Genomic DNA, 26,737 nt, shown 5'->3' with positions numbered 1-26,737 from the left:
TCCAGCACCACCAACTTTAAGCTTCCAAAAGCGACACGCCAAGATCAGTGCCCCGTCTTACCAGAAGGAGAAGCTACAGCTCCAGTTTTAGCAACAGCTGGAGCAGCAGGGGACTGAGCCCAGGGATTGGTTTCACGAAGTGGTATTGCTGTAGATGCTATAGTAGTTTGAGCTGGTTTATCAGCAAACACATGGAAGGCAGAGGCAATGCCATTTACTAAAATTGGAGCAAACAACATCAGTGCTGTTAATTCATGCAAAGCATGCACAGGACTGGAATGTCAAAAATAAAACATGGTTTTGCCAGCATGCAACATACATCAAGCACTTAGTCATGCTTGTCCACTATTATTCTACAAGCATTTTTTATTCAACACATTTAATTTTGTTAATTCGTATGGAAGATACCTTGGGTATTTGCTAATTATTTTAAAGGATGCTTTGTGGACTTTATTTCTGATTTTATTCTTTGCTCTCAGAACAAGTTTAGAAGGACAAACAGCGATGGGCTGAAGCATCCTGCTTTATTGGTATTCTGGCAAAAGAAAATTATTTTGACTATCAGCTGTTGCCTTTCATCATTTAAAACAAGCAGTGAGATACTTACTGTCTCAAAGATTAGACTGCAAGTTGCATCTCTTTTGTAGGATATCAAAGCAAGACATAAATATTGTTACCTAACATCAAAGCTGGGAACGTCTCTTCAACTTTAGAGCCTTTATGTTTTTTAAAATAAGCAACACGTAGCAAATTTATTGGATTTATGTTTATTTTATAGTCATCTATCTGTTTTTTTTAAAAAGATCAAGGAGATTGGAAAATGGGTAATTGCGTAATTTCTTACATAGTAACATTTTATCTGTAACATCTAAAAGGTGTGGCCTTCTGTTTTAAAAATGTTTTTCCCTATTGTTAGCACGTAACTGACTGTTCTCAATAAGTCCTTGACTTTCTAGGAAGCTCACATGCAAATAGCTTACAAGCATGTAACTTAGTTAAAACAGAATGATTCCAGATGCAAACAAAAGAGCTGAAAGATGGTTTAAAACATTACATTGCCAGCACACAAAAGGAAAACAGCATTTGCACATATAAAAAGTATCACATGCATCCAGGTTTAGAGACCACATACCTTGAAAAGCTGGCGACTGTGGTGCAACCACCGTTACTGGCTTTGTCATTGGAGCAGAGGAGAAAGGATCCTCAGATGGTGTGCTAAAGGCATTTGTAATCTGGGAGCACAATGAACTAATGCTATCGACTTCTCCTTCAGACTCAGGAACTGAAAGAAGAAGAAAAAAGTTTGCACAGATATGGCCCAGCATAATACAAAGGCACCTTCCTGCTTTTTCACAATGTCGTTCTTTGATCTTTTTTTCCATGATTAGGAAAAAGCTACATGTCCTTTGAAAAGCGAAAGAGGAAAAGTTAAGAACAAAGAAAAAACTGGGGAAGGAGCACGAAGGTTACAATTATTTTGATTTTATGTCAGTTTCTCGGAGTACTTACATTCATATTAAATATCAGAATAATTATCAAAACCGCACAACTTTCACTGGCAGAAGCTAGGCCTTTAACTCATTAAGCTCTGCAAACACAAATTATTACTCAAGAGATGCTGACCAAGGCCAAAATGTCTTTGACTAAGTGGACTCCTTATAGTTCAAAGATAATTAACAGCAGTCAATAAACTTTTAATACAGATATCAAACCCATACTTGGTAATATGTGATGTTATCTAAAAATTCTGATTATATTTAGATAGGATTTAATATTATAACTTGGAGGTCATAAAACTAGCAACATAATGCCACTTTGTGGTGGCATATCAGACGAAAAACATAGAAGTTCTGAAGAGAATCAAACCAACGTTAGTTCTCTCTCAAATGCAGACAGACTCAAAAAACAGAATCTGGGAAAAGAAATTATCCAACCTGAGTTTTTCATAGGGAAGTCAGTCTTCCTTTGCATTGTGGAGGGCAACTCATTGATTCGTAGAGAAAGCTGGCGTTTAAATGGAGACATCTTCTGGCTGAGAGCAGGGAATCCTCGGAAAGAGCCCTGCCTGGCCAGCTGTTCAATGGGAGCATGCCGCCGAGGGATGGCATGAGGATTGCCGGATTCTTTGTCAGCAGAAGTTGCCACTTCAGCAGGAGGAGAAGTGGGCGAACTTGGAGATGGAGCTGTGTTGCCAGGTACAACACTTGAAGCAGTTGTTTTCACATCTGTTTCAACTGTAATAAAATATTTAAAAAATGAAGAGCATGAATACTTGAGACTTTTTTTAAAAAAAAAATTCCTTTTAGTTTATGGAAAAGTATATTCTTGATGCAAAATATAGCTTCTGGTTTATTTAGTTTTTACATCTTTAACGTAAGGCAAATACAGTTCAATGATTTATTACCTAATTAACATTTCAATTATCAATTAAACATTCTTTTCTCAAGGGTTTACTGTATTATTAAGTGATTACATTTGCAGCCCCCAAACTGAAAGGAGTAAATATGGCTGAGTATGCACTCAGTCCTTTATTTGTAAAACTGAAATAAAAATCAGATTTGGGTATCTAACGGTTCTGGAAACTGGTGGTCAGACCTTTCTTTTTAAATCTCAGGTTGCAAAGTTTGTCACTAACAGCAACAATGATTTCAGACCTAAACGTTTAGAGAATTGGTTTCACATTGACCTTTCTCATCTGGTGGACTAATGTCCGAGGTACTGCACTGAAACCTGTTCATTGTGTTTTCATCTATAACTCGAGGCCTGCAATATGTTTCTTTTCGATCTTCTCCTCCCATTCATTTCAAGATCAGAAAGCAACAAATTCCTTCATCCTGAGGTACATGTTACAACTGGTCCTCCAGACTTCTATTTAGACACTTCCTATAGTTACTATATTTTGAGCCATGATGCATCATAACCCGGAGCCTTTGAACTGTTTGTCCGTGAATAGGAAAATAGAAAATGCTGCCCTCAGCTTTATGTACTGTATTTTCATGTCTAGCCTTTTTTCTCTCGCAATGAAGCTGCATTTTTCATATTGCTTTGCAATCACACGTATAAATTACTTTAAAACAGTAATATATGATACGTGTTCCACAGTATATGGAGATCGTCAAAAGGTATATAACGTCTGTAACCTGTCTTGTTCTTCTACTTAATTTATAAAGCTTACGCTTAGAGCAGAGGTTCTCAACCTTGGCAACTTTAAGACTTGTGGACTTCAACTCCCAGAATTCCCCAGCCAGCTTTGCTGGCTGAGGAATTCTGGGAGTTGAAGTCCACAAGTCTTAAAGTTGCCAAGGTTGAGAACCCCTGGCTTAGAGGTTGATATCAGAAGGTTAAATGAGGATTGGAAAATACCAAGCTCCAACGCCAATTCTAACTCTGCCTTTCCTACCTGGGCATGAACTAGAAATATCACATATGATGAAAGAGGAATCGACTAACTAGATTGCACGCTCACTATTTTGTAGTGAGAACCATGAAAGCCACTCTAATTTTACTTGGCTTATAACTTTTAAATAAATGTTCTGGTCTTTATAAAACAGATTGGTCGTGGTTATTTTTTTCCAAGATTATCAGGTCACAAATACTGTAAACCATTAACACTGCTGATTCTCCTTCATTATTTGATAAAATCGCTCAGAACAATGTAAAAAAAAAGTCAAAAATATTTTTCCCCTCTAATGTATACTCAAAAGGTATAATTATTCTATTTCCTTGTGACAAATAGCAAACTCCTATTTATTTACAAAATATATAAACACATATTTATGTTTTATTCTTGAGGCTGATTTAATAATTATCATTATCCTATTGATTTTTGGCTACGATTCATTTTCTCAAAACTAGCCAAAAAAGAATGTAGTGTTAGTTCATGGAAAACAACTAAAATCCTCACTGGATACTATTTTTAGTAGAATCTACATATAACAAATGGACTACATAAGTAGTTTTACATAACCCTTTTTCAGACTACATGATATGATAAAAAATATTTTATGAAGACATGAGATCCAAAATCTATCCTGGGTCCTATTTTCATATGGAGATTAAAGACTGACTGAATTACACATGGTAAGATGCCATAGGTATCAGAATATATTCACGATTTTTCAATAAAACAGTAGTAGCGACTTCCATTTTGGCAAACATTATACCCACGTGTTACCAAGATAGAGATATTCTCCATAACAGGGTGAGATACATGAGTTTACATAAAGATAAAAAGCAGAAATGAAGAAAACATCAACCATATAAATTCAGTGAAATCATATAAAAACAATGAATTTTTCTACAGCTTCAAGAATATGAAGAAATGCTTCTTAAATACATTATGCTGCTATACCTGGTGCTATAGCCAAACATCTCACTGATGCTTCATATGGCCTGCAAATATCTATAACATTTGAAAGAATTCAACAATACAACCTATACTTCAAATGGCCAGATTTGTATTCTATTACCTTTGATGTCTTGTATTTGTCTCATGACTTCCTCTCTTTCTGCTTGTTCAGTTGCCGTAGTAACCCTGAAAGACCCCTCCCTTGTGAAAGTGGTTCTACTGGCATCAAAGGTGGCTGTCACCCCACATTCTTTCTCTCTCTTTTGCTTTCGCTCCAAACATGCTGCAAACGCACAGCCAACTGCATGACTCAACCTCTCTCCCTGAAAAAGATCTCACATTAATTAGAAGCGAAACCAGAAACCACCCAACTGCTGCCAAATGATAGCTGGCACTCCATATAATCAACCTTTTTGTGTAAAATCTAACCAAAAAGGTTCAAATGAACAAATGAAACCAGTTTTAAATCATATGATTTTTAACCATTTGGAGAAAAAGGGAGACTGAATACTTTTATTTAGTTGTGATATTAAAATATGTTGCCCACATACCTACTAAAATATTGCTATAAAAAACAGTTATGTTTAAACATTTTAAATAATTTGTACACCTCAAGCAGATGAAGTCTACCATTTGTATCAACGTATGCACTGGACAATCTGTAGAAATTTAATATATTTAGATTCAAACCCGTAAGATTTACGAATGGGCTTTCTTTATTTACTGCATTTATAAACTGCCACAATAAATTAGGGCTCTGAGTGGCGAACACACAGTTGCTATACTACACCAGGCCATAATACCAGCTTCCAACAAATAAAAAATATGCATTTTTTATTTTATATAATTTGTATACTAAAGTTGAATTAAAATCCAGGAAACATTACCCAGCCAGTATTGATTTATAAATGACAAACTTTTTATCGAGTAAAAATGAGACCTACTGTGTCCTTTACAGCCATAAAGCAATGACATATCCAACGTCTTGTAGTACCATCTCGACATATGTAGGAAAATGCTCGGTCAAAATTCCTATCTGGAGCACAGAAGGAGACCTTCTCTATTGTCTGATCAACTATAAGATCCTTTAAAAAAAAAGAACAATATATTTCAAGTCATTCCAAGAACTTGGAATAACACAACAATATGTTTTTCAACTTGTTGTCTTTCAAAACAAAAATGTTTTCCCAATACAGATAAATGTTTTTAGAAATACAGATTTCAGGCCTAGGATACACTGCATCTCTCAAGGACTGGTAACATTTTATTTAGCTGAAGTATGGCATGCTTGATCAGAATGGCTTTAAAATGAGTTCTGTGGGAATTGGAGATACAAGATCTTCAGATCTGTTGTAGACCTACAGAGCAACAAATGTATTTTAGAAGAAGCTGACAATGTTGCTAGAAAGTAACCTACTAAGCAACAGGTGAAAAAACATTGGCTTACAACAGTGTTTCTCAACCTTGACGATTTTAAGGCATGTGGACTTCAACTCCCAGAATTCCACAGCTAGCATTGCTGGCTGTGGAATTCTGGGAGTTGAAGTCCACATGCCTTAAAATTGTCAAGGTTGAGAAACACTGGCTTACAACCTCAATATTTCTGTACTAATGCTCAGCATAGAAGAAATATGTAAGATCAAATTTATCTTCTAATACAGGAAGACAAATAAGTTTTCATAGAAATAATGGGGACCTGGATAGATGATTTATATTATGGGAGTACTTCAAAATGAACAGAAGCATTGCTAGAAAAGGAGATGGAGTTGCACATTTGCTAAGAAATCTATATGAGGAAAGCTGGTAACACCATAAACATGAATTTAATTTAATTTAAAATAAACAGAGAAACAAATAAAAGTTGCAGTGTGCCTCCCAGCCAAGGAGAAAATGTAGCTGATACTCTCCAAATGCAAAAGAAAGTTCTTTCAAAGAGGCATCTAATAGCAACAATGGGGGACACATCTTGGTGATGCCAAGAAAAACAAAAAGAGCTTCTTCGGATATTAAAAAGAAAAAAAATCAACATATCATCTGCTCACCAAAGGCAGCAAAATGGGAATAAGATAACAAAGAAAAGGTTGAGCTACCTTTCTATATATAAGAGAAATCATGGAAGAAAAGAAAGGGCTAGATGACTGGAGGGGGCAAATCTCCTTTTTTCAAAAGAAAAAAGGAAAATCTAGGAAATTATAGATTGGTTATTTTGACAACAACACTCAGGAATATTCTAGAGGAGATTATAGGGATATCGATCTATAAGCAGCCTCAAAACAAAGTAAGAATTACTCAGTCAACACAGACTTGTCAAGAATGAGTCTTGCCAATCTAACCTTCTGATGTTTGGTTGGGTATCTTAAGAAAATACCACAGCTATAAAATATCTTGGTTTTAGAAGAGTGTCTCATGACTGTCTAATTAACAAGCTAATGAAGTAGGGGCTGAATGGATATATATTTAGTCTGAATATAGTATACAAATTGTGCTTAATAGCAAGTCCTTCAGAAACTAAGTGAGGTATCTTAAGATCATAGAGCCTTTACTCTTCAACTTTCTTACTTAGTAATTTGAAGAGAGTGTAAAAGGCATGCTTATCAAATTTGCAAACAATACAAATGGAAGAGATAGCTAACATTGATTGAATTCAAATATTGTGCTAAGTCCTAATATAATGTGAAATGTTTCATTTTGGCTTTAAATACTACACAAACCCAGCACAAGCACTATAGTTTCTGCATCATGATTTATGTAGTAGAAGATTGTTAATTTCGCCAATTGTGGGATTTTGTAGGATTTTTTTTCCTATCATATCCAGTAAAACTAGATCCAGTAAACCAAGGGTTTAACAGTTCAATATTTCTTTAATATCAGGATTTTTTTTTACCCTGTTGCTTTTATAAATTTAGGCATACACTTGTTCACTGAAGACATCAAAAGACAAAATTTTGTATTGACTTATATGAAAGGATCAGACAACATTTTGTTTAATCAATGCTGACTCAAAACCAAACAGCAACTAACCTTTGTTTTCTCATCCACAACTCTGAGTCCATCTGCAGAAACCCACAGGACTGCTTTAACTGCCTTCTTTCCACTCTTGCGGGGAAGGAAAAAGAGAAAAAAAGATTATTGCTAGGCTGTTAAAAAAAAAGCTGAATTCTGATTTCCTCTTTCCAAGAAGCACAAAAGTCATAAAGAGAGGATATCCAACTCCAGCAGGAGTGCCCAAAGACAGATATTCAGATCAAACAGCAAGAGCTCCAGAGAACCAAGCTGAAGCATATTTTTAAAAACACAATGCAAAAGGAAGGGGAAAGAACAGGATGAGTCAAGTGGGTTAAAAAAATTCAAATAAAGGCAAAGAATTCAAACTTTAATTCTTTACCTATTTAAAACCAAATAAACTGTCAGTTAACTCTGATGCTTAAGGAGTTACATCACATGTAGCTTTCCCCCTTCCAACTTTTAGCATTCAATGTTCTTGCTTTTCCATTATCTCAACATTCCACCCAAGTTCCTCTCAAAGGAGTTATGCATAACACTGCCATTAAGATTAACATGTTCATAATTTAGCCTACTCTTTCCCCAAGAGCTCATGTTAGATATAAACACTTCTACTTTGATTTTAAGCTAACTGGTAACAGAAGGTAATCCTTGCAGATATATGGATATTTCTATAAATACAGAAACTAAAATCCTACATTTCCTATCCCAACATTTATGAACCAGGGGGGGGGGCGGGATATGATCGGACTTGCGGTATGATTGTATTATTTTATTGTTTTATTGTTAGATGATTATTTTAATTTTGTACACCGCCTTGAGTCCTTTGGGATTGGGTGGCATATAAATAAAATTAAATAAATAAATAAATAAATAAACCTATTTAAAACATCTAAACCATCCTTCCAGAAATACTAATGGTCTTTCCAGATTAGGCACATTTTTATCCTGCCTTTCTTTAAAGGCACAAGGAAGTTCATATATTGCATTCTCACAGTAACTCTGTAGAAGAGACATGAGTTACTGACTGAAAGCTTCCTGTGAGTGATATAACACATTGGTGAATTGTTTTTGTGCTGTCATCTATTGTTTTAATTGTTGTAAACTGTCCAAAATCATATACGTGAAGTGGGCAGCTACAGAAATTGAAATAAATACATAAATCCATCATCCAGACTGGCCTTTTAGAAATCAGTACAAATACAAATTATAATAAAGAATGTACCATAAATGACAGTGGGAAGCACAGTTCCAAAAGAAAAGCAGTTTGATTATCTGCATTCACCATTCTTTGTAGAGAAATATATTTCTTACAGATAATATGCTCAATGACTGTGGCAATTTTCACCTTCTGTCCTGTATTGGATAACCTAATTTGCTTACGTAATAATACGTTAAACACAGCTAAGGTTATTTCAGTCGAGTTTTTATATGGTATACTTTGCTAAGTTCTCAGCTTATATAACTTGGCAGATCAGTGACTAAAATATTGTTAATTTGGTACTTTTTTACTGTAATAAAAAAGATTATTCAATAGTTATTTAGTTTGCTTTTTTCACCTACTGTACATCTTTAGAGTTTACTGTGAACCTATTTACAGCTTTAAAATTTAGCCTAAGACTAAACATGTATGGTAAAAGACTGTTATACACATCATAACATACAGATTTATCAAAAAGATTTAGTTTTTCCATTTACGTTCTGCCTTTCTGGCTATAACTGTACTATGATTTTTCATCTAATTATGTAGTAAAGTGTCTTCATCCTGAATCATGCCAAAGCTTAAGCTTCAAATATTGGATGGCTTTGGTTTTTGTACTTATGAAAACACTAAACTAGGAATCATGCTATCTTTCCCTCAAACTTCACCTTAATTAAAATAGCATTAAGCAAGCAACCATAGCTTCTATCTGCAAAATAAGGATAAAATTGGACTTTTGTCTACAGAAGGTTATTAAGGATTACAAAATAATTTATATGAAGTCAGTTAAATATCTAAAAGTGTACTACTGCTAAGGTAAAATATTCTGTTCCAAGAAAGGAGTACAACTTTATAGTAGAGTATAGTAATCACCACAGATGTTAAGAAAAGTTATTTAACCACAAATAAGGTACAATGAAATAAAGCAGGGGTGTCAAACTTCCGGCCCACGGGCCGGACACATCACGCAGAAGCCACGCCCACCCCATTGCCAGCAATGGCAAAACTGTCCCGATACGTTGCACGACATCATGTGATGTCGCGAGTTTGACATGTCTGAAATAAAGGAAACAATTTTAGTCATAGAAGAACATCACTGAGTTTTATTTCAGAGAAATTATTTGAATTTATGTATGCAAAAGCAAACTTTTTTGAACTTAGATTTCTTATCTTCAAAAGTTAAGAATTCTGAAACAGTTTGCTCTTCCATTAAAACAACTCATATGCATGCAAAATTCTTTTTAATTGGCCCAATACTTTTTCCTTGTAATTCCAATGACCTGGTTTCAACCGTCTTCTGAACTTATCTGCTTACGAATTGAGCATCAGAGAGTTCATCTTTTAATGTCTGTCTATGGCTTTGTGTGGTTTAGCCACTGAATCAAGAGTTTTGTGACTATATCTCATATTATTTCTGGTATTACTTCCCTAAATGTGATGTAATGTAGAACTAATATCACCGTTCTTGGTTACTATTAATTTTGCTGCAGTGTGTCTGCCTTTCCTTTTTTGGCTTTGTTTCAATACTTTTTTTTTTCCAAATGAACATCTGCACATAAATTACCTTGATGGTCATCTTAGGAAAAGACAGGATGAAAAATTTAAATGCATACACTCAGAAGAGTTGGAAACATCAGCACACAACATCTCGAACAGTAAGTGGATCATTTATTAATTCTGAAATTAATTTTTACTGAATGTAAATTATAAATATAACCCTAAATTATGTAGCCCCAAGATTCTAGCTTGGACAGAATCTGTGATGTGAGACCTTTGAGGGAGGGGTGAGCAGAGAACGTTTTACAATCTCCCAAATACAGGTTTTGTTGCCTCCATTTTGTAGGATTTCAAACATATCCCAATGCTATACTATGGATGTAACTCCTTACAGCACAAACACAATGAATCATTAAACTTACTTTTCCAAAGAAGCCTTTGAAGAACTTCCTTTCCTGGAGGAACAGGGGGGACAAGTCGAATGCTATTACTGTAGGTAGCTAAAGTGTCCCAGGTTTCAAACCAACATATACATATAAAAATGGGGATTGAAGGAAAATAGGGAATGCTTAGAGTTACCCATAGAGGATGTGACAGGCAGAGGTGAAAAGTCCCATGAAAATGCAAATAAAAGGCTTTACATGGACTTTTATTAGGACAGGCTATAGCTCTGAAATCAGTGGAAAGAGAAAAAAGTATAATCAGATCCAATTTCATGCAAAATGCTTGCTTCATTTTGTTTGTTCCCTTAGCTTTTAGTGGAGTTACAAGCCAAACTTGGCAGCAGACATGGACTCATTCTAAACTGGGTGATGATGACTTGGAACATACAGATTAATTTATGACATTTTGAAAACTGAAAATATTAACAGAGATCAAATAGCATGAATAAGTGTTCAAGCCTGTGCACCCATTTAGAAATCATATTTCTAAAGCTGATCTGACAAAAATGTGGAGCATCTTATATGTATCTAATCTAATGTATTTCTCTAAAAGGCTTCACAATAAATTCTTGTTAACATCACATAAGTTATTCTTTCTGTATACTTCCTTTCAGAAACTGTCCACAAAATTGAGTATTCTATTAAAAACCGGAATAGCAACTTTTGCAACTTCAAGATGTGTGGAATTCGACTCCCAGAATTCTCCAGTCAGAGAAGCTGGGAGTTGAAGTCCACACAGCTTAAAGTGCAAAGATTGAAAAACACTGTTCCAGATGTTCTGGATGACAACTTCCATTACTTTTTGCCAGTACTGGCTAAGAAGCTGGACCCCAACATCTTTACATAGCACAATTTATCTCCTCTTTTCTACTATAAAATGTTTATTATCCAATATTATCCAAATTTCAATTTGCGGAGGTAATATACCATATATATTTAACATACCCAGTTAAATAAATGGATGTTACAATTTGATATGCAATTAAATTTGGTAGAATTAGTATACATTTTACATGAAGCTTATTTTAGAGCTATTTACCTGTTTTAATCACAAATAAAAGCCTCAATGTATTTTTCTCAAAACTATTAATAAGGTATGGAAGAAAAAAGAGTTTAGCTTGCTCTTGTACTAATCATTGGTATGGCATATGAAATATTTTTATTCGCACCATCATAGTCTTCCAAATTCATAGGTTCGTGATAGTTGGGAGAAAACCACTCCATCAATATGATGTGCTATTGCAAATGAGTATTTTCCCCTCTCAGAGACAATACTTACAGAATCTGCAAGTTGTCATTTTTTCCTATATATTTTCCCATATCTGGCACATGCCTATGAATTTCTCTGATGTTTAGTTTAGGCCCTTGTATAATCAACAATGGATTTCTTTCAATCATCACAGTTATTTTTTTGCTGACACAGACAGAATATATAATGAAAAAATATATAACAGATACTATGCTTCAGTGATCAAAGTAGCTTATTATTTACAGTACAATTTTACAGAATTCCCAAATAATTGTTGAGAATAATAAGAACATAAAGCTACATATTTTTTAAAACTGACTGTCACACTGCCAAGTTAAGCATTAAATATCAATATAATCATCTTTCAGAGGATACACCAGAAGCTACCTTGTTTGGGAGATTATAATTAGTTTCATTTTTGGAAAATGTTAACATGGAAAAAATTGAGATGATTCAGAGACAGTATTATTGGTGGAGAGCATGCAAAATGGATTTAGAATAGCTATGTAAGTTAATATTCAGAAACATCACTAATATTTTAAATACAATATGTTTCTCGTACCTGCTAAAACAAGAACATATATTAACAAATGTATCATACTTGCAAACAAAAGCCTGACATGTTAGAACATCAACACTAAAGACAACTTTAGCTAAATTGAAAAGTATGAAGGAAATATAAAGATGTGTTGAGAATTTTGGAAGCTGCGGTCACCAACAGATTGGGAGGGGCCAAGTCAGAAAACAGCTAAACAGCTCTAATTTCACAGCTTCTCCCTTACTGTCAGAATCCCACAGTTTATTTCCTATATGTTAGGTTATCTATTAACAATGGTTATTATTTGCAAAACCATACCATCATGTCCTTCCAAAATTGATTCACTGTTTTGACAAAATGTCTGACATGTTTTTTGTGCCAACAGAATTCAATATAGACCAAAGTTTAAACAGTTAGCACAACACAGTGTTAAAATTGATTTAATTGTATTTCCAAGCAAGCATTCCTTTTAATTAGAACTTTATAATGCTAAATATCAAGGCATGCAATTCAAAACATAACTGAAAATAGAATTAATGAAATGCCTCATAATGGAATAGGTAATAACAAAAAGATTCCCATTCTCTGTAGTTTAACTGAGCTTGGATATATTTTTTCCCCTGTGTAAAAAAAAGGGGGAGAGAGAGTGAGTATTCCTAGGAAAAGGAAAAGGAAACAGGAGAAAAAAGGATGTCTTTTGGAATGGGGGGAACGTTTCATGTAATTTTTTGTTATACAGCAATTATCCAAATCCAATGAATACACTAAGTGAAGCAAGAAACAGACATTAAAATGTCTAAAACAGTACAGAACAAAGGGTGCAGCTATTCACAAGCCAATCTGTTGTGTCAACATAATAAGGCTACATTTGAGAAGAAAATCTAGACTCAACCACCTCTAAACGGCTTAAGGATTGTTTTGAGAAAATCATGTTCTACTGCTGCCTTTCCCAACATGGAACATTTCAGAACTTTAGAATGCCTGAGGAAATCCATCAGGTTAAAATGGGAGTTCACTCTATAAAATTGCATTTCAGATATGCTTGTAACAAACTAGTCTATATGACAAAAGCAATTTACTACTTGATGCCCGTGTGACATTAGAAGTCTCTTTCAATAATTAGTAAAATATGGTTTGAAGAAGAAAAAAAAAGAACTTCAGCAAGGGGAAAAATCATTAAAATTAGTATTATGAGTCAATATTTTTAATTTGTACGGGCTCAATTTTGTACAAGTGCTTAGAAAATATTTAGCAGCTCTTTTCATATTTCTTTCTACTCTGAGATATTGCAAATATTAGGTTAAAAACTAGTTAAGAGTAGTAATGGCATCTTTTAACTGAGTCAAGAGAAACACCAGTGAAAAATTGAGATTACATTAACTTCTACTACTGGGTTTTGTTCAGAAAGTCTGAAGCAGAAGTCACACAACAAATGTGTCTTTCTAAAATTATTTTATTTTAAATTGTCCTGCATGCAATTTTTATAAACAAATTTTCTGTGCTGTTTAGTTTTAGAGTCTAGGTTGTTGTTTCAGAAGAATGTAATAGTAAACAGCAAAAGCTAACAATACCAGTTGGAAGACCATTATGGCATGTGCTGTTTTTATTAGTGAGGAATCTGGACTTCAATCTTTATCCCATTTTTTCCCTCTCAATTTCTTCATATACAAGTGAAAACAGATGTTGAGAATGAAAATTCTATGAACCAAAAGTCAGCTGTTTAACTGAAAACCTCTGAACAAATATATATCATAGTAATTTTGGTCTAGGTTGCTTAGAATAGAGAATTAGTCCAAATAGTTAAGATGTTTAATATAAAGATAATGAGCTCAAGGACAATAGATACATCATACTTCAAAGACTTCAAACACAACATTGATAATCAAAGTTTCTCAGTAATATTTAAGGTGTGAGATAGCTACTGCAAAAAGGGGCCATTGTTTCAACAATCTTCCTAAGTTATACTTTCTCAATAATAATAATACGCAATACTTTTATTACTTTAATAAATAATGTGCTGCTTTTAGAAAAAAAGACATGTACAATCTGAAGCTGGAAATATGTAATATAAATTAATATACATACAGCTTTTAGTCTTTTCACAGCATCTTCACATATATGCATTCCTCTGGATTCATCCACTTCTACATGTCCCAGATACTAACAATGAAAGGGGAAAAAAAGATTCACATTGAAAGAACTTGTTTAGATCAATTGACCTGTATCCAGTTAGCCAGATTCAACAATTCCAAATTTTTGAGTAAGCTTACATAATGCTGCAAAACATCAAGCAACAGTGAGACCTGTAATCAAAAGACAGTTCAGAAATGTCTTGATGTGATCCAACAAAACACATTAAAAAGAGGATCACAGAAAATAATCCATTACAGTCAGGGCAGTCCTTAATTGGCCCAAGTAATCTAACATCAACATCCTTCTCTATTAGAGAAACCACTGTTAGAAAAATGTAGCACTTATGAAAAAAGATCTTGCAATGACAGTTGATTGCAAACTGAACATGACTTTAACAGTATGATCCACAAAAAAGGCAAACAAATTTATTTATAAATATTAACTTTTTAATCCTCAACAGATGAATAGTTCTTGAATCACTAGAAATATGCTTAAAATTTGTGAACCTTTTGGATTTTCAGTATTTTTGCATAAATATGTGTTTTATTTATTAAGAAAAATTACCAAAGCTACATATTTGTGTACAGCAAAGGAATGTGAATCTTTGCTTTGGTAACTAGTATGTCTCTCTTGAGCACCAATAACTGCAACTAAAAGTTTCTGATAAATATTGGTCAGTCCTGACACATTGGCTTGGAGGAATTTTATCCCGTCCTTCTCACAGAATAGCTTTAACTCAGGGATGTTGGTGGTCTTCCTCACATGAAGTGCCTGCTTCAGATCTTTCCATGATATTTTTATAGGATTACAGTCAAGACTTTGACTTGGTCTTTCCAAAACATTGACCTTCTTTGACTTTAACCATTCTTTGGTTTTGATTGTTGCCCAGTTGCCTTTTGAACAAGCACTTTTGGGGAAACCATGACCTGGATGACTGAGAATCTCCACAGACAATGCCACAGAGCAGCATTATATAGTGTTTCCTCCTTTTTTCACTATAACAAGAACCCTGTAAAGTAGATTGAGTTGAGACCTTCTGACTGCTTAGGGTCACTAAAGAGGCTTCATGGCTGCAGAGGAACTACAGCCTAGGTCCCCTTGAGGCTAATCCCATACCCTAATAACTTACTAATACCACACTGGCTATCACTCTGGTTGAAAAGTTACTATTTTAAAACAAAAAAAATCCAGAACTGGACATCTGCAACGCTATATGCTTATTCAAAACCATTCTTTTGAAGAGAGATAAAAACTCCAGCTATGTTGTTTAGATCAAAGGCAGCTAAAATATTATTGTAGCCTTTTAAGAATAGCTAAAATAACTTGCCAAGGGAAAGAATGCACTTTCCCTGAAAGTAAATTCTTTATGCATATTCAAGTCCTTGAAGAAAAATGCTACTCATCCAGAAAAAGTTGTAAAATTACGAGGTCTCATGTACAGTTGGCATTTTAATAAACAGCTTCCTGACTAGCAATCAGTATTTGTTACAAAAGGAAAGTCAAATAGACTACAGGGTTAAGAAATTTTCAAAACCTTTTCTGACTTTTGATCTTTTTTGGCTCCCGCCTTCTGACAAGCTGTTTCTCAGGCTCACTGAAAATATTCCACTGCAAATACTCCTTGCCTGTTTTTTGCTTTAATGAATTCTTGGGCAGGCAACTCTCAACTGTGAAAAACAAAGGCAGTACAGTAGACAAATACTAGGTATTTCTACCAGGAAATAGGGAAACACATAGATCAGGGTTGTCTTGACTTGGTTTAATTTTTGATATTCAGTAGTTACACAAGAACTAAATAGAGATATCAGAAAAAGGAGTTATTATGAGGGATTACAGTACTGCAAGACATTGACAGTAATGTCAGAAAATTATAGGAGTTTACAGAGGCATATGCTTTTTAAACTTGAGCAAATAGAACTCCTCCTGCGTATTCCTGACCCAAGAAAAATGGGAAAGAAAGTTGGATATACAGATTTTGTAAATAATTTAAACTTATAACTAAGGTGACCAATTTTTTTACAATGAAAAAGAGGACACAAATAAATTGAAGAAAAAAATATTGTAAATAAAAGAAATATTTTATTCATTGCAGCAATAATACAGAATACACTATAATATGATAAATGCATAATAAAAACATTTGTAACAATAACATTTTATATTGTAATTATGCTTACATGCCGCGCTCCCGCCCGCAGCCGCCCCACCAGCACTGCTGCCCTGCCGTGTAGAGCGGGCCCTGCGGCTCCCAAAACACCAGCTGTGCTGGCTCCGACCCTGGGGGGCAGCCCGCCGTCAACACACCCCGCCTGCAGCCACCCCACCAGCACCACCGCCCACCCTGCACAGCCCCGTGTAGAGCAGGATCCCACAGCACGGGGGGCAGCTGGCCACTGCCGCCCCTCACACCCCCTCCCGCAGCAGCCCCACTGCCCCTGCCTCCTGCGCCCGCAGCCATTATTGCCCTAGCAGGGCCAAAGATCAAGAGAAAGTTACTGTGGCGTCGCCGCTCCAGTCTCCTCCAGATATCTTCGGGACTAACTAGGAGATGGTGTAGTTGGGTAGCAGGGAGGGGTGCAAAGTTCCTGCCAATTTGCCTTCGCTGCAGACAACTTACATGTGCAAAGTTTGCTGGCCAGATGTTTTGGCGCGCTCAGTAGCAATTCCTATTGGCTTTCGAAAGCCAATAGGGGGAGTAGCACAGCTCATGCAAAAGTTGAAAAAAAATATCAAAAAAGGTGCCGAAACGCCGTTCTGAGCGTTCTATGAGGGAAAAAAAGCCCTGCAGATTAGTCTTCAAATATCGAAAAGAAGGACATGGAGGAGGACACTTTTCGAGGGAGGACAGAACTCACAAAAGGAGGACTGTCCTCCCTAAAGGAGGACGGTTGGTCACCTTATTATAACCCAATCAGTTCAGGGAATTGAGCATTCTCCAATCAAGTCAAACATAAACAGTAGTGTTTAAATTCCACCAGTTTTACCTGAATAGTAATTGGCAGGCATAACACTTCAAAACTAAAGATCAGTAAATCAGTGTAGAAGACAAGGGAAGGATAAGGTTTTAGTGGTTGGATTTGTCCATTGTTCATTTGAAAAAGAGGTCCAGCAAAATCAGCCGCGAATCAGTATGAGTGTGCATACTGAATGCTGCAGCAGACTCTATTCTATTCCACAAATTCTTAAAAAGGAAGTTAAAATCTTTTCTTTCCAGAATTTCAAGGATTCCATTTGCATCTTACTAATGAATAGAACTGCTGCCTTAAACTAATTTTCTGTTTTAGTATCTTTTAAAAACACCACTATAATCATTCTTTCCATGTCTTTCTTAAAATCCTTCTTGGCCAGCCTCGTGATTTATGCTAGTTTCCATTTTCTTCAGTTCAACTAGACTCTTATGTTTGTTTATTATAAGACTTCTTCCTGCTATGTAAACACTGCAAACTAACTTTTATACTTTATTTGGTGGCATGTGGGTTTGTGGTTCTAATTATTGTTATATTTTAAAGTCTCTAGTACAGAATTCATTGCAACACTTCTTAAAAGCGTATTTACACAAATCTTTTGTATGAACCAATGAAGCTTCTCAAAAGTGCTAAAGCAAACACAATGGTAATAGTATAGAAGACGGAAAAAAATGAGAAGTCACTTCTGATACAATGAAAACCTCAGTGTCAGTTCTTAATGGGTTTTTTATCACATTCTCCCTACAGTGCTATTGAGTCAACTTAAGTCAACTCTTAAGTTACGTGAAGTCAGGTATAAAACATAAAGTGAGTACTACAATCACAATTGAGCCCAAACTTTCTGTTGCTAAGCGAGAAAGTTATTAAGTGAATTTTGCCTCATTTTGCAACCTTTCTTGCCACAGTTCCTTAAGTGAATCCCCGCAGTTGTTTATTTAGTAACACAGTGGTAAAATGAATCTGGCTTCCCCATTGACTTTTGCTTGTCTTAAGGACACAAAGGTGTTCATGTGACCCTGGGAAACAGCAACCATCATGAATATGTTGCGAAGAATCCGAATTTTGATCACATGACTATAGGAATACTGCAATGGTCGTAAGTATGAAAATGGTCGTAAGTCACTTTTTTTGTGTCGTTGTAACTTCAAATGGTCACTATAAAAATGGTTGTAAGTCAAGGACTTCCTGTAGTTTAAATAAGGGTGAAGCAAAGGAACTTCTATTCAATAGGTTTAGTGTCTCTTTAATGAAATAACAAGTGTTTCAACAAAGTAAACTATTAAAAAGAAAGTGAAGATAAATATCACTTGAGAAAAACAAGAAACTCTAGTAATTGTTCAGAAAGCTGACAAAACTAGCTTTTTAAACTAAACATTCATTTTTCAAGCATTCAAACCATAATAGTTTGGGTTCAGATTAATCTACATTAATATAAGATTTGTTTTAGCTATTTTTGCTGAATCAATGAAATTGCAAGTTTGTATCTAATGCTATGCCATAAATCATGATTTACAAACCATAGTGATGATACAAAACCAATGACTTATATTATCATTTTAAGGCAATGTATGAAGGTAAGGATCTGCTACACTTTACAATCAAAGCCAAAGAGGTGCTTTTGTGGGGGTTTGATTGTGCATGCTTCATCTATTGGTTCCCCCTTAAAGAAACTGCATCTTTTTCTGGTTCCCATAGTAGCAACACAATCCCAGGAAAATATGCTTTTGAAGAAACCAACAAGAAATGGGCAAGGGCCTGCTGTCAGCCTCTCCTTAACTCAAACACGACTTTTCACTGCATCCTGCTGTTTCTGGGAAAGGCTGGGAAAAGACACAACTTCTTTATAGAAACACTGGTAGGTGGGGCATATGCACCTATGCTGACCCTAAAGCACCTTTTCGGCTTCATATTCAAAGCATTTTATATCCGTAATGTGAAACCAGGCAAAGAGTAAGCAGGTGATTTTTAACTGAAGCATCCCAGTTGAACCTACAAAGTTAATCTCTAGATACAGTTGTCTATGTGGATTAAAATTACAATTAGACATTTTAGAATTTTCAGCCTTACTCAAAGTTATTTTATAACACTGTTGTACAAAGAAATGCCACAGGGCAAAATCTATAGATTCAAACTTGAAAGCATTTTTACTTGCAAAGTAAACACAAGTACTTAGTTCAACAATGTCCGTCTTTTCTAACAGTTCTTCTTTCCTCATGCTCTTCAAATCCTACAAATAATCCAAATTAGCCTTCATAAAATATCATTTATCATTTCAGAAAAGAAACCATTTCAAAAATTGAGAGTATATATTTATTTACAACATATTTTATACCTTAATCAGATTTGAATCAAATGCTGAGTCAGTAATTTATTGTGTTTAAGGTGATCTGTCTCAAATGAAGCACCATAGTTTCTCTGAGAAACAAGCCCCAATGTTAAACTATAGCTTATACATCCTAGTTTTAACCATGCATTGCTGTAATTCAATGTAGGATCCTGAATTACAATTGTCTCTGCCCTTGCCTGTCTATAGCCATGTAATCCAACAGGAGCCAAAACACTTTTAAAGCTACGCTTTCCTATCCCCAAATATAAAAAACCATATTTGCCTTACTATTTCACAGAAATGAAAAGAAAGCGCTTAGCAAAGTATAAATAGATTCAAGATACATAATACCCTTATAAAAGGAGATGCATATAGGTGAACGAATCTGTCATTAAAAGAAACCCCAAAACACAAATATTAGAAAGTAATTTCTAATCAAATAGTACCACCATCTTGTACCAAACGTTGGGTGATTCACAATCAAGTGATAAAACCACACCCAGGTACAATAAAAATATTAAAAACATTAAAACCAAAGACCTGGCACCGTAGCTAAACTTTCCCATGAAGCCCACAACAGGTCATTTTCACAAAGCTCACCCTATCCCAGTGCTTGAGGAAAAAGTCAGGCCTTGAGTGCTTTTTGGAACATTAAAAGGGGGGAGGCTGCCAAATTTCAGGTAGATGGGGCTGCCATGGAAAAGGCAAGCATCCATAAGATGACAACATTCAAGGGAAGGGTCTAGGAAAGTGCCCACCCTATCCAATCTCATATGATGGACAGATATTCTTAGGAAGAACCAGTCCTGTTCCATTCAAGGCTTTAAAGGTAATATCCAGCTCACACAACAGAGGTATTACTTAGAAAATTATGGAATTAGAAAATTATCAGGAATTAGAAAACAATCCATGTCTATTTTGTCTGCCTGTAAGATTGACTCTTGCTTGTTCCAGAAACCACAGTTACAACAAAGTCTGCTTTGACGTTCGTTCTATCTATCTATCTATCTATCTATCTATCTATCTATCTATCTATCTATCTATCTATCTATCTATCTATCTATCTATCTGTTATGGTTCCGGCTAATGAAACACTTCAAAGAACTTCCAGGCATTGATTTTCCTAAAAGTCATTTATTGTTACAAAATGTCAGCACAGGCATAACAGAGGTATGCCAAGATCTAAATTCTCCTCCCCCAAGCAATTAAATTATCAGCATGTTCCCTCCCTAAATTAGCAGTCATATATTACGTTATCCAATCAGTGTGAAGGTCAAAGGTTTCCTTCCTCTCTCTTTCCCGGGCTTTTCCCCCCACCCTCTTCTGCTCTGCAGACAGTTCTGCATATTGTCAAAGCAAGAATATACAGTATTTGCAGCATTGACACTATCTATCTATCTATCTATCTATCTATCTATCTATCTATCTATCTATCTATCATCTAAATTTCCTAAATCCAGAAAAGGATATGACTTTTTTTTTTAAATTCCAGAGCTTTTGCTTAAGTTGGGATCAATTACTAAGACGTCCTGTAGCATACAGTTCCCCAGCCTTTCTAGCTTTGCAGACTGTGGGGGAGGGAATGATTCCACGCAAGGGCCGGCAAGTGCACACATGTGAGCGCAGTTCCATTTGCATGAGCACGCATTCACTCGCTGCTTGTACAAGTTGGGATGCGCGTACGCATGCCGCTTCTGCAGCCCAGTTCTGAACAGCTCACAGCCCAGTAGTGGGCCACAGGGTTGGGAACCCCTACAGTAGCACCACTATAAAATCTTAGTATTAAAGAAATCTGCTGGTTTCTATCACCCCAGCTTGTCTTAAGTCGTTATGTAATGTACTCTACCTTCATATCCATTTAAAATTGCTTCCTTTAACACAACCATTTGTTACTTCCTCCCATCTGAAGTAATCAAAATGCCAAAGAAACCAAAAACAAAACACAGTTAGGAGCACAATGTAAAGGTTACAGCTATTTATCAGAAATTATTTCAAGACATTAGGTACATGAAGAATTTACTCACAGAGAAGATGGACTCCCTGTGGGAAATATATACATATTTATCATTCTTTAGTGTGAATCACACTTTCTGCCTTTGCTAGCAATTTTCTATAATTAACTTTTTATGTAAAACTATATATTTCTGACTAATATGAAAGACATGCAGAAACTTTTATAATCCTAGCAATCTGGAGAACATTTATTTAATAGATAGGGACATTTTTATTAAAATATCCTCTGAACAGGGCAGAAGGTTAACAGTATTTCAATTAACAGGCTTATAAAATAAGCTTTTCAGTATGGTAATTCATTCTGGATCCAGAATGCTTCCTTGGAGGAGGGAACAGTTCCACCTGCTTTGAAGGAGGCATTGGTCTGTTTCTTGCTCCACAAGTCATCACTGGACACAGGAGTGTTGAACAATTTTCATCCTGTGTCCAATTTTCTCTTCTTGCATAAGGTTGTAGAGAAGGTAGTAGGGCAGGCTACAGCTTCAAGTGGATAATCTTGATCCATTGGTCAGGCTTCAGAATGGGGCACAATATCAAGATGGCATTGATTGTGGTTATGGATGACCTCTTACAGGCCCAGGATGAAAGTGGTACACCTCCATCTTGGCCCTACTTGATCCATCATCAGCTTTTAATATGGTATTTTTGGAGCCAACTGAGGGAATCTGGAATGGAAAGCAACTCTTCAATGGTTCTTTCCATCATCCAAGGCCATTCCAGTCAGTGTGGATAGGGACAGGAGAGATCTAGTCCTAGGCCCCTACTTTAGCAGAGCTCAACTCTCTTCCCACATCTACATGAAGTTGCTGGATATGATAATTCATTGGCACAGGGTAAAGTACCATCTATATCTATATACTGATGATACTTGATTGTACTGCATCAGGGTGCCCAAGTGATGTCATTGAGGTACTGATGCCTTAATTGGTCTAGATTAAATAAATTGGCTTCAGCTCAACCATGACAAATCTAAGAGACTGTGGGTTTTAGGGTCTCCCATATCTAGTGATTTGCCATCTTTAACTCTGGCTGGAGTGATATTTGTCAGTCAGAGCTCATGTACAATCTGGAGGTTCTCTTGTGCTCATGGCTCAATTCAAAAAGCAGGTAGCATCCATGACCAGGAAATACATCTAGTGCACAAACTGAGCCTTTCTTAGATTGGAGTGCACTGTTCATAGTCACTCGTGCCTAAGTAATCTTAATTGGACTGCTGTAATGCATTTGACATAGGGCTGTCCTTGAAGAGCATTTGGAATGTGCAACTGGTCCAGAATGAAGTAGCACGGGTAGCAGTGAAAACCTTTTGGTATGCCCATGTAATACCACTGCTGAGTGAGCTGCACCACTTTCCAAGCAGGTTTATGGGTGCAATTCAAAATGTCAGATGTCACCTTTAAAGCCCTACATGACTCGTGGCCAGGTTACTTTTGGGCCTGCCTATTCCTGATGCTTTCCATCCTCTCCTACTGAATATGGCAGAGTGAGCATACTCCAGGCCCCTTCAGTGAAACAAGGTCAACCTGGTGGGGTCTTGGAAGCATGTTTTCTTCGCCATAGTAGCTCCGCAGATGCTGTGCTCCTGTCTGTTTTGTCATCCTTCTGAAGGCTGGAATTACCAATTTTGCACCTTGGTTACATTCACAAAATATGCCAACTCTCATTCCAGATGATTTATTGTCCAAAGATTCCAGTCACAGTGTTAATTTCCCTCCTTCCTCAGCTATGTATCACATGAGACACAACTCCCTTCTTCCTGCCATGATCAGGAATCACAATTCTGAAGGTGCAGCACTTCCTTCTCCATCCAGCTTTCAACCTTTCCAGATACCCAAGAATCCATGATCCACCTTATATTTGCTGGAAGAGGGTCATGTCTAAAAACTCCTGCTTTAAGCTATAATTTGATTTGTAATGTTTTACTTAAATATGTTGTGGGAAGCAGCAACCATCATGATTTCTTAACCGTGGTTTATATCATGGAATTATGCAAACCTCGCCAGCTGTGCTTTTACATCCAATAAAATATGGTTAATTAAACTGGGCTTACTACAATGTGTAAACCTCATCTCTATATATTCACCTCCAAGATAACAATGCAGTACTCAGAGCCAGAACACTCCCTAGTGCCTGCTAAGTCCCTAATCCTCTCATTCTTTATTTTTTAAAAAAGGAACATAAATGATTTTTGGAAAGCAGCACAAACTCTAGAGCTAAACATGAATCCAAAACATTTTTAGAAATCACAGAAAAAGGCAGAGATGTGGTTTTAAATGGCCACACAAAATTCTCCTTCTAATTCCTCCTATTATTCTTGCACCCATCCATTTATTCTTATGTATTGTTCTTATATATTTACACTTATTCTCACACACATGCACACATAAATACAGACACCTTCACAAATTTGTTCCACACTTGCCTCTTCTCTTCGCCCCTCAGTTTACTCTCTGCCATTTTACAGTTCATAAAAGAAAAGAAAAAGCAACAGTTGCTCTAGGAAACTGGGGGTGACTGACAGCAGAGATCCTTAATTTACCTTAACCGGGAAGCTGCATTTCCCAGTTCGAACCCCTTCTTCATCTGTCTGCCATTGGTGTGGCCTACTGGCTTCAGGAACGTAGACATCTTTCTTTCTCCTGAAGCTCTGCCGTAATTTATTCATTGCTCAATTTTTGTGCCCTACAAGAAAGAAAAAGAAAAAAAAAGAACAATTGAGTGTATTGTATATTTCTCCATTATTTTTGAACGAAAAAGTTAAAGATAGCATAATTTACAAATAAAAATCTGATACAAACCAGTCCAATGAATAAGCTTACTTAAATACTCACAATATAAGCAAGAGAAGAGGGGAAGCTAACAGGAATTTACTTAACCATCAGGGGAGCCCCCAACAATTTTTCCTTGTACATCAAGAATCCTGGCTAATATAACAGAGAAAGGAACAGAAAGAAATAAAAATCTTCCTACTTGTGTTGCTCTAAAAAGACAAAAGTGAGGGCCAATTAACACAATGTACAATTATGAACTGCTCTCCTTGTGGCATGTTTTTCTTCCTTCCTAAAATCAATCCCAGGTTTATGTTCAGCAAATGTGAGCTTGCAAATGTCTTTGAAAAAAATGTCAAAGCCCTCCAGCAGAGAGCAACCACATTTGATGAAAAAGGCAAGGATTTGTCAGTTCAAGGAAAAAAGAGAAATGGAGAGTGAAAGCAATTTCTCAACAAGAGAAATGGACTGTGAAAACAATTCTCTACAACAGTGTTTCTCAACCTTGACAATTTTAAGGCATGTGGACTTCAACTCCCAGAATTCCACAGCCAGCAATGCTGGGAGTTGAAGTCCACATGCCTTAAAATTGTCAAGGTTGAGAAACACTGCTCTACAAGGAAGACACAGAGGAGCCTATGCAGCAGGTAAGAGTTATGGGCTAGAAGCTAAAAACCTAGAAGATATTCTGCGCAGCAAGAATTTAAGAAGTTTTCAGAGCCCCACGGATGAACCTCGCTCTGCATACTCAGAAGAAGAAAAAGAGACATTGTAGAATGGGAGACATGATGATGAATCCATAAAGGACAGAAAGAGCACAACTGTGTCCTATAATAAGACAAGTACAGCCCCACTATACAGACCTGAAGCAAACATATGTTGATATGACCCACAAACATATGCCGATACGACACATTGCCTCCTTAAGTATTTTGTAATACCAGGTTCAAGAATGCAACAAAACTTCAAAGTGACTTCTCAGATTTGCTAAATTATTCCTTCTTACTGATACTCTTTGGGACAAATAATACTGCACATAACAACTATTAACTATATTATCATAGATATATAAAATCTTGGAAGGAAGCTCAATCTCTGGGGATTTAGATAGTATTATCATTTATTATTATCTGGAAGGAAGGAAGGAAGGAAGGAAGGAAGGAAGGAAGGAAGGAAGGAAGGAAGGAAGGTTTGGTTCCTGTAACCATTGCCTGAGGAACAAAATTGATAGGCTGCTCATATATAGTATAGGGGGTACCTTGTTCAATAGTAGTAACTGTGAGAGGGATCTCGGAATCCTAATGGACAATCATTTAAATATGAGCCAGCAGTGTGCTACAGCTGCCAAAAAAGCCAACACAGTGCTAGGCTGCATTAACAGGGGGATAGAATCAAGATCACGTGAAGTATTAATACCACTTTACAATGCTTTGGTAAGGCCACACTTGGAATACTGCATCCAGTTTTGGTCATCACGATGTAAAAAAGATGTTGAGACTCTAGAAAGAGTAAAGAGAAGAGCAACAAAGATGATTAGGGGACTGGAGGCTAAAACATATAAGGAACGGTTGCTGGAATTGGGTATGTCTAGTTTAACAAAGAGAAGGACGAGGGGGGACATGATAGCAGTGTTCCAATATCTCGAGGCTGCCACAAAGAAGAGGGCGTCAAGCTATTTCTAAAGCACCTGAAGTCAGGACAAGAAGCAACAGATGGAAACTAATCAAAGAGAGAAACTTCCTGACAGTTAGAACAATTAACCAGTGGAACAACCTGCGTCCACAGAAGCGGTGAATGCACCAACACTGGAAGTTTTTAAGAAGAAACTGGACAGCCATTTGTCCGAAATGGTATAGGGTTCCTGCCTGAGCAAGGGTTTGGACTAGATGACCTCCAAAGTCCCTTCCAACTTTATCATCATTATATTATATGATGGGCTAAACCTCACATGGAATAGCAAAACTGTATTTTAGACAAAGCAAAATTAATTAGGAGGGGTTTGATTGAATCCTGTTGATGAACAACAGAAACTCTGAATTAAAGACTTTAGAGTTATGCCCTGTAGAAATGGAAATATTGCTAAATGAAGCCTATTAAACCACTCAAGCACAATCAAAAAGAATGCTGGCTCATAAAATGTATAAGCTTCACTGTCCAAACAGTAATGCTCAAAATATGGGAAACATGAAAATAAGCTGAGCTTCATTTCTTAGTACAGAAGGGCAAATGGTAATGGTATAATGGAAATCTGG

At 36.1% G+C, this 26,737-nt stretch overlaps 1 protein-coding gene across 8 annotated transcripts in view; it reads right to left on the bottom strand.

Moving 5' to 3' along the window:
- NUMB (NUMB endocytic adaptor protein) overlaps window positions 1-26,737 on the bottom strand; it is a 77,891-nt gene that overhangs the window by 3,473 nt on the left and 47,681 nt on the right. For 5 of the 8 annotated variants that reach the window (XM_039331955.1, XM_039332114.1, XM_039332035.1 and 2 more), the window contains 9 exons: window positions 24,257-24,399; window positions 14,365-14,439; window positions 10,472-10,504; window positions 7,370-7,444; window positions 5,293-5,433; window positions 4,470-4,671; window positions 1,935-2,234; window positions 1,133-1,282; window positions 62-217 (listed from right to left, as the gene is read on the bottom strand). In XM_039331955.1, the coding sequence (XP_039187889.1) occupies window positions 62-217; window positions 1,133-1,282; window positions 1,935-2,234; window positions 4,470-4,671; window positions 5,293-5,433; window positions 7,370-7,444; window positions 10,472-10,504; window positions 14,365-14,439; window positions 24,257-24,382 (1,258 nt within the window). In that variant the 5' untranslated portion in view covers window positions 24,383-24,399. The remainder of the gene's footprint in view (window positions 1-61; window positions 218-1,132; window positions 1,283-1,934; window positions 2,235-4,469; window positions 4,672-5,292; window positions 5,434-7,369; window positions 7,445-10,471; window positions 10,505-14,364; window positions 14,440-24,256; window positions 24,400-26,737) is intronic. The other 3 variants (XM_039332451.1, XM_039332362.1, XM_039332535.1) reach the window with 3 other exon arrangements.

This window comes from Crotalus tigris, unplaced genomic scaffold (genome assembly GCF_016545835.1).
Source record: "Crotalus tigris isolate CLP2741 ecotype Arizona unplaced genomic scaffold, ASM1654583v1 scf7180000017545.3456711, whole genome shotgun sequence".
In the NCBI taxonomy this organism is placed as follows: Eukaryota; Metazoa; Chordata; class Lepidosauria; order Squamata; family Viperidae; genus Crotalus; species Crotalus tigris.
The sequence above is the reverse complement of the archived record's forward strand: the minus strand, read 5'-3'. Positions and strand labels throughout refer to the sequence as shown.